The sequence below is a fragment of the Diadema setosum genome, chromosome 1, assembly GCF_964275005.1.
Source record: "Diadema setosum chromosome 1, eeDiaSeto1, whole genome shotgun sequence".
Taxonomy (NCBI): Eukaryota; Metazoa; Echinodermata; class Echinoidea; order Diadematoida; family Diadematidae; genus Diadema; species Diadema setosum.
In genome coordinates, this window is record NC_092685.1 from 14,677,518 (window position 1) to 14,693,548 (window position 16,031).

Sequence of the window (16,031 nt, forward strand, 5' to 3'; positions counted from 1 at the left end):
ATTTAAAATATTAATGACAGATGTTACATCAGGTGGGCTTGTTCATCTTGGAAAAATTACATCGTCCCTTGCCAACAATTTCTTTCTGGCATCTCTTTTTCCCCAATAATTTTCATTACAAGAGAATGGGAAGGAATTTGACAGTTTCAGCGATGCAACAGAGACAAAATGTACCATATTTTTTTAGCAGCCAAGCTAGATAAACTGCAAAAGAAAATAGTGCATAGACATTGGCAACAGACACCTCCAGATACAAAAATTAATGCAGCAAATGATACAGAAATAATGAGCTGAACAGTAATACAAAGAAATAAATAGATTTGGCACACTGGAGCGTATTGAATACTAAATAGAATACCTTTGGACACTAGAATACTTTGCAATGAAGTAAAGAAGTCCCGTTTCGGTATGTCCTATAGCTGAATTTAATAATATCAGGATAATGCTAACTACTTGAATGTTATTGTACAAAACAAAATATAAAGATGCACAAGCAAATGTAAAAAGATGCCACATATTCCTCATCTTACTCACGAAAATTCAGTCGACTGTAGCTCCACAAATACAAATGAATAATTATGGCGGTGACATCAGAAAGCACACTATTGCAGATAAACTACTTGAATCACTGAACTCATCATCAAAAGAGAATACAAACACCAAGTGGGAGACACAAGTGAGTACAGAAACACATGTTTACACTTGATTTCTACAAATATACAATCAGTTCACGTTTTGTGGCATTGTGAATACATAAATGAATACCTACACTATATGGAGTGTGGGGGGAGGGGGGGGGGGGACAAAGATACAATGAGAATATGTGAATAGACATCAAATCATTTTCTTTTGCCAAATGAAAGAAGTGCTAAGTGACTATAATCATTACCAAAGAGAGAAGTGCTGCGTTAGAATGTGAAGCAAGAGTTCTGGCTGATGAAAAGCAACCAATCATCATGAATCGTCAGCTTCATTCCTGAAAAAAGCCTGCACAGCACATGCTGAGGTTTAAATGTGCAGCACGATATACTGACTGTAATTGTTTTCCAGGCATGAGATCACACAGTACCCAGTGATGTGGCCATCTTTGCAATTAAAAAAAAAACCAAAAAATCAAAGCAGAGATTGCAATTTCACACACAGGTGACTTTAACCCGTTGAGGATGAGTCCCAAGTATACTCGGGCAGGTGTGTATGGGAAATGTGTGTTGCAGGAAAATCAGTCCGTCCTCAACGGGTCAAAGGTTCTACATATTTTGATCAACACTTAAGCAAAATTCAAGATAACGGCAATGTCTCAAATGCACATTCTTTAACAGGTAAAAGGGCCTTATTTTGAGGTATGATTGATTGTCACATACTACTGTGAATAAGAGTCAATTTGACAGAAATAAATCTCACATCCCATCCCTTCCTAGATCATTGGATCTACAAACAACACCACCAGAAGTAACATTCCAGTCAAGCTGAGGTATCTTTTCTGATTGCACTCAAAGTAAATGCAGAACCTTGTCACAAAACAAAAGAAAAAGGAAGAGAAAAACTATAGCAGGCTGAATTTGTATCTAAAAGAACATTCATGTACACAGATAAGACATACGTGATTCTGTTTGTTCACTCAGATGGTAGCTCCCAAATGACATAACTTCCCATCAATCGGAATTTTGCTTTTTTTTTTCAGGGTTCTGCATATTTTGATGGAAAGGTAGACATGTTCACAAACTAACCAAGATCATCTTTGAAGCATATCAAAGGTCATCATTCATCAATACAATGAAAATAACAAAATAATCCTTGTTTTCAATAAACATATTCTCTTTCTTGCAAAAGCCATTCACTTCTCTTTCTCAGAATGAATAATTTACGAAGAACTATGAAAAAATATTCAACGCCTTCTCTGTTTGTTTGTTTTTTTATCTAAAGAATGGACCGTATTCTCAAATTCTTAGACTAGTTTGTCTTATTACCTGTTATCACACCCTGCCTTTTATTAAAAAACAAACAAACAAGTTCTGGATTTCATCACGCTCTTTAAAGTCCTTTATTTCTCTGGGTTGTGAATTTGTGAGAATTGCACACAAACGTTTTGTTAATTTAATCTCTTTCCACAGGAGTTAGAAACTTAGAAGAGCAGCAGGTTTGAGAGATATATACATGTACCTACTGTGCACACTTGGTCTGATGCCAGAATCAAAGCACTTTTGAAAATTGAAGGAATTCGGGGAACCAAAGAAACTTTGAAAAGTAAAGGCATTTGGGGGGGGGGGGGGGGGAAGTCTTGTAAACAGGGGTCTGACCCACATAAAGGGATGAGCATAAACTGTCTCTCCAGACTTCCTATCGCAAGTCGTGATGCCGAAATCTCTAGCTACACAGTGTACCAACTAGACTTCATTCCCACAGAATGCATCCCCCGATCTCAAGGCTCTGCTTCTACCAGCAAAGTGCATTCTTAGCCAGCTCACTCTTTGCACATGTCATGCCATAGAACTCCTGATACCTTGACAATGGACTGGTCCTCGTAATTGCAGAAAAAATGTGGAGGTACACCTTGTATATTCCCCTATTTGCATACATTGCTATCCATTTTGTGACATTGCAAGATCTGAAACCTGTACAATACAAATGTCACATTGTACTAAAATGTGCAATTGACCCTTTATCTACTCATGTAGATGGAACAACAAACCAGATTACTGTCAACAGGCTATTGCAAAAACCCATATTAGTTGCGTTTTGCTGAGGAAGAATCTCCTTCGGACGATCTCATCTGGACGTCCAAGCAGACAGCGCTGGAAATATGTCTGTGGGCATTGTCTTGCGGCATCGGCGTTGTCCACGGTTACTCCTTCACGATGATCTACCACTGTAACAGGAAGTCAAAGCTATCAGCATCCCCGCTCGGTGCCGAAGTCGACCCCTAAAAAAGCAGCAGGCATACAGAATGCAATGAAAAGTTAAATGACAAAACTTTATATACCAGACAGGTTGTTCGCAAGGGCTATTCAAAGAAAGGAATTCAATTCTTTACACATATAGCAGACAATACTGACTTTTACATGAAAAAACTACACCAAACTTTCATTTACATTAACTGTAGGTGGAAAGAATTTACTACGAGGGATATAATAAGAACAAGAACATTAAAAAATTGGGGGTTTCTTTTTTCTTGTACTTTTTTTTTGCTATATACCAGGTTGCTTTAGTACTCATGTAAATTTCCTTCTCATAAATTTTTCTTTTTAAATATTTTTGGTAGATGCGTCTCTGCAAATATTACCATCAACCCTATTTTTGGTGCAAAATAAAAACTAAGGGGCGATATATTCTAGTAAGCTTTCTCTAACGATGCAAAAATATGAGCATAAATTGCATCATAACCACTTGCCCTAGCCAAACTATGGGAATAAAATGTTATACTGACTGCAGACAGTGTGTTCACGCAGTGATCTATAAAGTGAGTGCTTATGGAGAAAAATAAAAGTTGATCATGAAGACATCTAAAAGGGTCCAGATGCAGTGGACTACTTGTGAGAGCATGAGTTCCTTAAAGGTTGTGTAAATATGTCACACTGCAGGGGTAGTCATACACATGTTCCACTCATGCATGATATCTGTACAGGTCTGTGTGTGTGTGTGTGTGTGTGTGCGTGTGTGTGTGTGGGGGGGGGGGGCATTGTTTCCAGACATTAACATGCCTCATGGTTTACCTCCACAGTAGGTGTGGAGTGTGCAGAAGTGTTAATTTGTGTCTATACAGGGTCTAATCACCTACAAGTTTTTACGCTTGGTCGCAACTGTGACTCGCTCTACATTAGCTGCCAACAAGTGCTCGAGAGGAACACGCATGTAAGTTATCCAAAAATCAAACACATCCTGATATACTCTCATGACTCTAAGAACTAGCTGTGCACCATACACAGTCAGGGAAAGCTACAAGGAGATTTGTGAGGTCCAGTGCAAAATACCTGCGATTCTCCGAGACTCTCCGATGAAGGCGGCAGTGGTGATGAAGATTGAAACGATGAGAGCATTCCATCCACTTCGGACGACCCAAAGTCGGCCATGCTGAAGTTGATCCCTCCTGGTGCTACGTCCTCCCCGAGACTGGACGTCGGAAGGAGGTCCTCCATATCAATCTCCCGGTCCTTCTGCCTGCCGTCTCGCTTCGGCGAGGTCCTCCCCGAGGTGCGGCTCCTCTGGGGTTTGGGCGACTTGGATTTCTCCTTCTTGGGAGGGGCCCGCCCATTCCTGTCAGTCATGGCCAGACTCATATCGGCCAGAGGTGACTGGGCAGCTTTGGGCTGCTGGCTGACCACCACTGGCGCTGCTGCCTCTAGCTCCTTACGCTTTTCAAGCTCCCTCTGGTTCTCGTTCTCCTTCTCCCTGGTCCGCTCCCTCTCTCGGGCCTTCTCTTCCTTCTTTGAGTCCTTGCGGCTGAGCCTGGTCTTGTCCTGCTTCTCAGAGCTGTCAGTGGCTCTCCTGCCGTCCTTGCTTTTGTGCTTGCCTCCATTCACGATGAGACGGCTCTCCTCCGTGGAGTCCAGACCCATCGAGAACCTGTTTTCGGGGTATTCTACATCGTTGTCAGCGTGTCTGGTGGTGGCAGCTGTGATGGATGCTGGGGACATCATGGGTAAATCTTGCTGGCACTGTCAATAGTAGAACAGAAGCTGCTGTCAGAGAAATTTGGTCCAGCACTTTAGTGCACAACTTCACAATGTACAATCCTACTACAATCTCAACTCTAAACTCTAGTTATTAGAAAACTCTTATTCACACAAAAAGTCATCACTGTCCTAACTCTTTTAAGGATCAACACTGTCTGACTTAAGTTTACACTCTGCCTGAACAGATGATTTTCTTATTCTAAAAATACACTAACTTACAAATCTCAATGAACTCACAAACAGGAGATGGGAAGCATATCAGAAAGAGAAATTTCACATTAAACAATCACTTTGATGACAGACTGATAATGGAATGACGTCACTGCAAAACAGAATTTCAAACATGAAACTTTACGAAGTATGAACGTTGGATGTCTACTGTATGAAATACACGGCATGAATATCAAGATCAACATGATACACGTATCCTAATGGTTAATTACTGTTAACACAATAACAGCACTTTGTTACATAATTTACAGCACTGTGCAACTGTAGCAAGCCATATTAGTTTGGGGAGGGGACAGAACGAATGCAGAGGACGAGGAATCAGGGATGGATGTTGAAGGGAAACTCAGTCACCAGGGGTTGGTTGTTAGGCAAGGACAAAATGCACTGCAATGAGAAATCAGGATTTTGATGCACCTTAGTTGAGTTGGCTTGGGGAACCTTGGATAGTCACGTTATCAATATATCAAACAGAAGAAAACAAAATAAAAAAGCAACACGGCAGCCAATACTTACCAAAAGTTAGGAAGCGATAAGAGTTACACGATATTTTTATGCATCAATGCTCATTTGCACAACATCTGCATCAAATTTGGATTTACTGTAATTTCAGATGCTGTGTATTCATGCATAAATGACACTCACTGGGAAAAATGGTGGTACATACTGTTGAGTCATTCTACAGGGTGATACTGATAGCACAGGATATTGCTTTTTAGTTGAAATCCTCCTTACTCAAAGATTGTATCCCTCTTGCAAACATCACTAAATTTTGCAGGGTTGAAGAATAATGTCTCCAAACATCGTGTATGAAATCATATGGTAATACACCTCAAACAAAAAAGAAGAAAGAAATGAAAAATTAATGCCACGTCACTCAAGAATATGTTTCCCCCTTCAAAAAAAAAAAAAAAAAAAAAAAAAAGAACAGTTGGAATTCATTCAGGGTCCGAATAAATTCACTGGAAATCTATGGCATAGTTTCCCTTCCATCATAAAGAAGTTTCCAGTTTTATTATTCTGAGGAAAGGTCTACTTACCTATCTCTGCAATATGTTAAAGCTTATGAGAGGAATCCAATTATTACGGTTGCAAAAGGGACACACAAACTCTATAAGGCTAGTATTACTTTGGGCAAAGTGACCGATGGCATTTTGGAAATTGCCATTTGGCAGTTGGCAATTTGCAAATTGGATGGATGCTTTCTTTTCATGCCTTATATCACAGGCGGTCCACACAATGCTCTTTATACTGTTGTATATCTAAGCATGATTAAAATCAGTTTAGCTTGGATATTCCCAAGTGCCTTTCAAAAGTGAGGCTTTGTTCACACAGCCTGTATATCAGTCCTACCAATGAAAGAGTTTCATCAATGATATGACCTTAATACAGAATGATCTAGAAGCACATACCCTGACAGGGGCCACTAGAGCACCTGTGAGAGGGGGGGGGGGGGGGCTGTGGGATGATGGGGTGGGGTGGGACCTTCAGAGAGTAATGGGTTTTGTTGTGATATCTTAATAATTCTTCAATTAATTTTCCCTGTTGTTGTTGTTGTTGTTGTTGAAGCTCCCCATCCCACCCCTGTAACATACACGTAAGTTCCTGTCTGTCATGAACATCACTCTTACACGATATTCACAGCCTCAAGTCATATACACAATTGCTATACAGGTAGGTGCTGTGACAGTGTGCTTATTTTCCAACTGAGGACGTGCTGATTTTGCTATGGCATGCATTTCCCACAGACACTAGGTCTAGTATGTACTCAGGACTAGTCTTTAACAGATTTAAACATGCATGGTGATACAATATATGCAAGCTTTTCAGTACAAAAAACTGTAAAGTAACATGGAAATCAACTCTATAAGAACGTATGTTTGAAAAGCCGTAAGCGGGCATGGTGTGTTGATGCCATGCGATGTCACTACAGTACAACTTGTATGCTCATCTTGTTCGCTGGCCTGTGACATAACTGTGTGTGGCCGTGCTGTAAACTTGCTGACAGTATTTTCAAAGATACTTTATGACTCAGGTGGTGGAATTGTGGAATGTGTTTGACATACCATATTACGCGGTATGTGTAATTGAGTATATTTACACAAAGAAATTCCAATCATTGTCAGCTACCTACGAATCAATAAATACATCTAAAACACTCATACTACACCAGAATGAGCCCTTTGAAGACTCCTTGAAAAACAAACAGACAGCCAAATCAATGACAATGTAACTCAACTACATGTGTGATTAACGCACAAAGAATGGACACCACATTATGCTAAATACTACAGTAAATTGGTGACTTCCTGCTGCAACTCTACAGTGTTTTCCATAATACAAACATGCACACTGTATGTAATGAAAAACAAAAATCAGAGTTGCATGTGAGGAATCTGTATATATCTAAATATAATCTGAAAATTTATTACAAATAAAAATGGAGTGCCTAACCAAATATGATGAAAGAAAGGTCATTTATTTTGTACAAATGTGCACATGCGCGAATTATGAACTGGCCTATAAATTCACAGCGTGCACACACTGTGTAAAAAGTATGGGTATGACATGTACATTTGAATCTACAAGTGTGTAATATTGTACTGTAGTACATACCATATATTTTGTAGTTTTTGTGGCTGTTTTTTTTTTTAAATAAATTTTCGTGAATTTGGTGAGTCCAGTGTTATTTACAAATTTTTTAACACCTGAAAAATATAATGCCATGCACAAGCATGCATTTCTCCATCCAGTGCTATACTCCTCAGTTGTGAATTTAACCACTCACAAAACTGTTGGGAAATTCTAATTCACAAAAAAATGACTCGCTAAATACATTGTACTTGTATCTAACATCTCGATGGCATTATACAATATCAAAACTGAGACAAAAAAAAAAAGAAAAAAGATCACAATGGGCTATGAGAGGGAAAACACTCTACATCTCCATTGAACATCACAACATGTGCTACCAGAGGTGCAGTTTAGGGGATCCACAGCAGTGTGTTGGGATGGGATGGGGAAGGGGGGGGGGGGGGGAAGAGGATCTGCAAGTATGTCACAAATCTAGCACAAAACTCAACACTGGCTATGTTTATAATGTACAATTGAACATCAATCATAATGTATGAGAAGTCATCGATAATAATGTGAAATCCATATTCTAATCAGTTAGAAATCCATGCTCTAACTGATCGATGATCTACCTTTTGGCCCGAATTCACAAAGGTGGTACAAATGAAACCATGGTTTAAACCATGGACAAAAACTGTGGAGTGCCAAGTGTCGCACGGAATATTTCGTTACGAAATTGGTCATTTCGTCGACAAAATGACCGTTTCGTTAACGAAATTATCATTTCGTGGACGAAGTGTTCATTTAGTTACCAAACGTTGTCATTTCGTTACAAAATAATCATTTCATTGACGAAATGACTGATTTCGTAACGAAATATTCCATGCGACACTTGGCGCTCCATAGATTTTGTCCATGGTTTAAACCATGGTTTCATTTGTACCACCTTCGTGAATTCGGGCCATTATGTATAAAACAGCAAATAGAGCAAAATCAAAAATATAGAGAGTGGTTTTTGAAAGCTTCATTAAAAACACTGACAATTCAAATGGCTACACTTCCTTTCATCTTTTGGTTTCAGACATCGTTGTCTTCTTTTGTGAGGCAGTAAAACTGGTCATAATCACATCGCGCAAATCAAAAAGTTAACAAAATCATCATTATGCATGTCTCTCTAGCTGGCATGCACACACAGAGTAAACATACCCTACAGTAAACATACCCTACATATCAAACTTTTCTCTTTTTTTTTTTTTTGAAGTGAAATCACACAAGTCAAGTCCTTAACATTAAATTTGTGTATAGTTGTAATAATAAGATAATGATGACTTTAAGGGAGATGAGTTAGAGGATTTGTTTACCATGGTGGTTGTTCAAAATAAGAATTTTTTCTTCTTTTTCAAAAATTTTCAGGTACAAACCAATGGGCACGTTGCAAGGCAATGTTAACAATTGTTGCCTCATCTTTTTACTCTGTAAATATGGTTATGACCAGAAAATTGTTATGAGCAAACATGTGACACTTTGACACTCATTATAGTTGTCTTCTTTGATTCAATTATAATTCCAGTCATATTGTTTGGACATAGATCACTTGGCATAGATTTCCTTTGTGAACATGGGCCTGCCAAGGAAAATTTGAGATATGGGTACAATTATGCAAGTGAAAATTTGCAGTTTAAAGTTGAGCACTGACTTTAGATTTCAGGTGGATTGATCTCATGAAAAGTCAGTCTACATTAAAAACTGACATTCTAATCATCCACTTTGACAGTGTAATAACTGCTATCTCAACTTTTGCCCCATTCAGAAGGGAGAGGTGATTATTTTTCTCTGTGAAAGAGAAGTTACAATGTAGATTTACATAACTGGGTTAACGGAATGCAGAAGGGAAGGGCAAACAAAGGAAAAGAAAGAAAAACCCACAACAGAATATGCACACAAACCAGATCTGTGCATTCAAAAGCAAACATGTCACAGAAAAATAAACAATGCAGCAAACAAACAAATATGCAAACCCTTTGTCAGCAAAGCATTGCAAAGAATGTGGAACAAGGCTTTTTGTTAGTAGGTGCTAGCATGCATCTACTTTAATTCTATTCTAAGGCACAAAATGCTACAAGGTGGATATTGTACATCATACTGTACAACCTGGGTCTTTTTTTCCCCCCCTTTTTTTCATCGTGCTACCACACAAGACAACAAACCTTGGTTTCCCAGGAGAATGGGCCTGAAAATTCATCCCTCCAAGTGATGGTCTGAGAGAAATAGAGGAAAGAATGGAACAAGCTGCTACATAATAACCAATTAGTACAGAAAAGACAGATATTACTAAATATTAATTACCAATAATCAGGAAGATACAGAGTTGTTGTTGTTGTTTTTGTTGTGACAGAAAATTGCAATGGATGAAATGGGTTACAGTTTGTGATTGGGTGCAGAAACCAAAAGATGATACACAATTAAAGATGGATGAATAACTTTTTAAAAATAGAATATATTGTGTATAACATAATTTCACAATATTGTGTCTCTGTGAACAATTTCAAGGTTCATCAAACTTGCAAAAAGAATTAAATAAGAATAGATACACAGGATATACAATGTATAATGTGATATAGTTCAGCTACCTCATGGATCAGAATGACATGCAAATTGCTCATTTAAGTGCAAGTGCATTGATTGCTTCTCTGGTTCATTCAAGCGCATGGCACAGTAATGAAGAAGCTAAAATGAGGTTCTGCACCGGTGTAAACAATACACAAGAATGTATGGTACATCTACATACTATACATGTGAATACAAAATTGCACTTGAGATACACGCGTATGAAGTACAATGAGTGTAATGCATATTAGGATCATCTAAATTGTATGGTGTACACACATAAAATGGATGATACACAAATATATACACAACATGCATACAACAGCTAATACACTGAACTAATGTACAATACTCTTGATGTTCACGTCTACAATGCATTCAAAGCTATCTTGAATTGGCTGTACTTTGAGATACTGTTTTATCCTGTATCCTTTTACACTAGTTTGTAGCAGGTTTACAGTTGAGAGAAGACCCAATGATATCATGGATTAATACAGGATATTTCAATTTATGCACTAGATGCAGCTGAAACTTCACTGTCTATGATCACAAATTCTAATATATTACTACATCTACATACATGTACTTGAATTATTCTATTAATAAATCTCTCAGAACCATTGATACAAATGCACTCCTACACTAAACTAATAGTTCCCTTCTTATGACCACTATGTACTACTATTACTATTACAAATACTACATGTACAAGTACTACCACTACTTTACTACTACTACTACTACTACTACTACTACTACTACTACTACTACTACTACTACTACTACTATTGATTGCACTGCTGCTATACTACATGTATACATGTGTACTTACTACTGATCTACTACTACTAGTACTACTACTGCTACTACTACTACTATTGCTACCACTGCTTCATTCTAATGGTGACTACCACATCTGTTTTTTTTTTTTTTTTTTTTTTTTAACAATTTACCTGCTGTTCAGGGCTATTGATAACACTAAAAAGCACAAAACTGTTCTTACCATAACATGAATTTTAACTGAGTAATGATGTTAATTGCCATCATTCATGAGGGATTATCAATCTACACAAATCAACAATGATGATGAACATACAGCTGTATAATGCAGTTGTATAGCACTGATATTCTTGCCAATTAATACTGTACATTCTAGTGTCACTTGCTTACAGCCTGTGAGATTTACAGTACATTTTTGTCAGAATACTGTTGTCAATCCATAGAATCCTCATCAGATCATACATAATAAATAAATGTTTGTATTGCTTGCAGATTAATATACAATGTAAATTTCTACAAGGCTAAATCTTTCACTGAAATTGGAAGGGATACAGGTCATTTTATCTATCTTGTTTTAATGATATTAAAGTATAATGATGCAAATGCTGTTCATGAACCCTAAAGTAAAAGCAAGTGCTATAGAGATTTCTAAGAATTGATAGTTCTGATTGAAAGAGTACATATTTCTCCTCAGAAACCTATTGTATAAATTGTCTGTCAAAACAGAGAGCTGTTACTCATCCAAAGTGATGATACAAATTGTACGTTAGAGGTCTTGAAGTCATATTTATACACAAAATAACTTGTACATTTTCTACTTTGTTATTTAGGCTCAAAATGCAACAATTACTTCTTCTTTTGTTCTTCTTCTTCTTTATTTATCTTCAAAGGGTTATGCAAGCTTATTACAAAGACAATCTTATTTGGGTAGGTATTTAGCTTGGATGCTGATCAATGAAAATAAGTTAAGCTTCTACTTTTGTTTCACTTTCAGCAAGACATATCACACTAAATATTTCAAGCTGTTTGAAGACTATGCCATCAAAAGACCGTATAGCCATGATACTGTGTCTATCAAGCAAGACTGGATCTGCTGACGCTGTGGCTTTATATTGCCCCTATCAACATATAAACAACTTTTTGTTTTACATGTTTACATCACAGACACAGCTAAGTACTGCAAAATTTGTGAAATTTAGGCAAATCATTTTTTTTCTTTTTTGTTGTTGAGATGGCTAAGTGACAACAAAATGCTGATAGGTTCAATTGATAGGCCTACAAGGATAAAAATCAAGACCACTATCAGGATGGCTTGTGCCGAAAGGGTGGGTTGGGTGGTGGCGCGTCACGTTAATGGGAACACCATCCTTCGTCCAAAGCCCCCCCCCCCCTGTTTAATATCAGTTGGTCTAATAACCAGTTGGTCTAGTCATCATTTCGTCCAATTACTGTTTGGTCTAATTGTTATTTGGTTTAATTACTATTTGGTCTACAGTCAATTCGTCTAATAATAGCCATTTGGTCAATTAATTAAACCAAATAACAATTAGACCAAACAGTAATTGGACGAAATGATGACTAGACCAACTGGTTATTAGACCAACTGATATTAAACAGTCTATTAGACCAACTGGCTGTAGACCAAGTGGTAATAGAGTGTAAACCGATCCGGACGATAGCCTCTTTGAAATGGTTGTTTGAAGGTTAAATATAAATTCAAAACTTGTCTTTTAATATTACATGAGAAAAAGTATCAACGCACCCTTTCGGCAAAACCTGGGGGGCTTTGGACGAAGGGTGGTGTTCCCATTAACGCGACGCGCCACCACCCAACCCGACCTTTCGGCACAAGCCCTCAGGATGGTATAAAATGAAGATCAAGATAAAGATAATCAGTGACCTACATACATGTAGATTCTATTCATTACAAGATAGAACATACATGTACGGTAGCTCTACTACACATCGACCACCCTTTTTGAAACCGACCGCAGAGTTTTGGCGCACAGAACGCTTGGTACGCACTGTGCGCAGAGCACATAAAAACGTATTGGCTTCGACCGTTGATGAGGATGTGGGGGAAAATGCGAAAATTCACTGTTCATTATAAATGGTTTTAATCAAGGACAAAATTTTGAATGAATATTTTAACCGAATGGTAATGTAATGTCAATGCATTTTCTAAAAAGCTTCGTACAACACGGTGTTCAATACAACTCGGTTTGTGTGCATTGTCAATACAAAAACAGCGGTCGATCTAAAAAGGGAGCAGCACCGCGGGGAGCTGAAAAGAGGGCACTCAAGTTCGACGGCGATATTTTTGCACTGAAACTTCGAATTGAAAAGGGAACAACAGCATTTGATAGTGCTGGATTTTCTCAATCACACAGTGATTCACGTTGGTTAACTATACACAGCCCAGTCGCCGCTGTACATACGTAGCGCGACAGGGCTGTACCAACGAAGCTCCAAACGCGAAGAGGGTCCAACGATCACATGCGATCGGATTGAATTTTGATACTTTAGATCATTTTCTTGTCACTTCAAACTCATCTGACGAACAAAATGATAATGAGACTTCATATCTATGCTATGAATATTGAAATTTAGATTTAATAACTTACCTAAAATGATGGTTATATGCAGCATGTGTGAACGGTTCACGAACGGTACATCGTCTTTCACGCCAGGCCATTTCCAATATCGGGGAGGTCACATGATCTGAATGCCCTTTCAAAAGGTCGCGCTGTCGACCGTGCTGCTACACCAACACTCAAGCAGCGCATCGCACGCACGCAAAAGATTTCCGCAGAGATCAAGGCGCCATTTTGAATTCTGCAACGATGAACCCTGACGGTGTTAGGGAATCCGCCAGAAAGTATCATTTTTTGGGTTCCACGGACTTATCACGAGGGCTCTCAATGGACTTACGAACCTTCTGTAATACAAGCATGCACTTAAGGTGAGTAACGTTTGGTAACGTGTACATTGTTTATAAAGAACGTATAAATTTTCATAAGTTTTGTAGTTGTGTTGTGGTTCCCCACTTTGTAGGTGCCCGCTCGTTGGTCAGACGCTGTATTCGCGTAGCGTATTAACAGCGTCTGGTCGGGCTACACGTTGGTCAACTTTTTATGTGAATTTTAGTGTTAAATATTCTTATCAGGCAAATAGAAATTAGGCGGTCGATGAGTAGTAGGACCAACCATACATTACACACTTATATCATTCTGTAGGCCTACTACAGACCACAGTAGGTGAATGAACTTTAATTTTTCTACAAGCATTTTTTTTGTATTCAAATTTGTTTTCCACCATCAGTTGCACGCAATATCATGAATATAGAGGCAAATCCTAGACTCTACTTTGCTTGTGTAGACTTCCAGTTTTATGACTAACAGTAACACTATAACGCTTAGGAAATAGAAGAACTCTTTGTCTTGTCCATGGCATGCACCCGGAAGTCGCTATGGCTTTTTGGTCCGGCTTTTTACGGACACTATGCACTGTTGAACGTGAACGAAGTTCCTAGACAGCCGCAACTGCAACAACCCGTGCAAAATACGGGTCGCTATGTCGGCCGCAGCTTGAGGCTTCGGCCGTGTTGTGTGCGTGTCGCTACAGCACAACGCCCTTGTTAAGCTTGCGTAGCGCCCTCGAGAAGATTGAGATTTAAATTTACTTACGCTTTCTTTGCCCTGTCCACCATCTTCATGTTCTGTAAACTGGACTGTTCTTGTTCCTCCTTGTACCTTCAGTCGAGGAAAAGTATCAGGAATCTTATTGTCGTTGTCGGGAAGCTTGCCATGTAATCGTATTTCATACCGAATTTTCAAGTCAGGGTCAATAAACCATTCATCCAACAGCGAGTCCTTCTCATCCTGGGTTAATCGTTCCCAGTTCCGCTTGTTCTTTTCCATGCATTTCCGCTTCTCTTCAATGATTTTGTGAGCCATTGGATTGATTGACGAAAAGTAATCGTCACAGACCTCTTCCATTGTTCGAGCACCCATTTTTTCGATGCAATTCAATGACGATTTGACATTAAACGGATCGGACGAAGGGCCTCTGCTCTGCTCCCCGCCCGGATTTGACGCATCAAACCAGTCAATTAGTGAGCAATGAGAAACAGCCCATTTACCACTCAAAACACACCAACCGCTCTCACGAGCCGTTACTACACGCGGAAATCATATCAGCATCACACGCCCAATTCGCACAGAAAGTCGCCATAACCTTTATTGCTCGAGAGCGCAAATTGGGGTACCGACCATACAGTAAACTAAAGTGACTCCAATATTGCTGATCATTAGAAGTATGGTAGGTACCAGTGATAGGGCACAGAGCAAATAATGTAGAATTTTTGTACGTGATGATGTATTGCCGCTGAATTATTGAAGAAAAACATGTATACAGAGTGATTGGATTACCTATTTTCTCATTTTTCTTTTTCTCGGTACATTATGTACTAAACTAAAAATACTTTTCACCCGTTATGGTGAAAACTGACATTTACAAGTCTTCTTTTTTTTTTCTGCATTCACTGAAACTATGTATCCATGTAATACTACATGTATTATCATTAAACAGGGTTTGACGTTGAGCGGTGGGCCGGTCGCCGGATGAACATCATTATGCAATTTGACTCTGCATGTCCAGCAGGAACATAGCCTACCCGCTGAGGCGCCTCAACCCCCTCCCCCCCCCCCCAAAAAAAGAGGGAAATATATCATTAGGCCTTTATCATATCTCTAAAAGGCTTTATCTTTAGGACCTACAGAAATCCGTCCAATATTCTCTGCAATTCTTTGAATAGTTGAAACTTGTAACAACGCTTAATATATACATGCCTTATAATCATTATCATTATCATCGGCGGTCGTTGTCGTCGTCAAGTGTCATCATCATCACCATCATCATCATCATCATCATCATCATCATCATCATCATCATCATCATCATCATCATCATCATCATCATCATTTTCAACCACAGATGCTTGTTTATACCAAAAAAGGTACTGGTTAATTGTCATTATGATCATTATAATGTTTAATTTTCGCTGCCTGATGCACCTTGCATTATCTGTGATGATAAACGCTTATAACTTTTTGACTTTGTTCTGCTTTTCGAACAATCAGAAAGTTTAACCGACCTGTCCCACTTCAACAA

General features: G+C 38.6%; 1 protein-coding gene across 2 annotated transcripts; it reads right to left on the reverse strand.

Annotated features, from left to right (window-relative positions):
• Positions 1–2,781: 2,781 nt before the first annotated feature.
• Positions 2,782–14,952, reverse strand: LOC140227279 (uncharacterized). 2 transcript variants are annotated; one of them, XM_072307705.1, is made up of 4 exons: positions 14,546–14,952; positions 9,680–9,730; positions 3,969–4,652; positions 2,782–2,920 (listed from the first exon to the last, which is right to left on the reverse strand). In XM_072307705.1, exons 1-4 carry the CDS (start codon positions 14,870–14,872, stop codon positions 2,861–2,863), a joined length of 1,122 nt encoding a protein of 373 aa, XP_072163806.1. In that variant the 5' UTR covers positions 14,873–14,952; the 3' UTR covers positions 2,782–2,860. The 2 variants fall into 2 exon arrangements, with proteins under 2 accessions (XP_072163806.1, XP_072163813.1); XM_072307712.1 differs by lacking the exon at positions 9,680–9,730.
• Between the last annotated feature and the right edge of the window lie 1,079 nt (positions 14,953–16,031).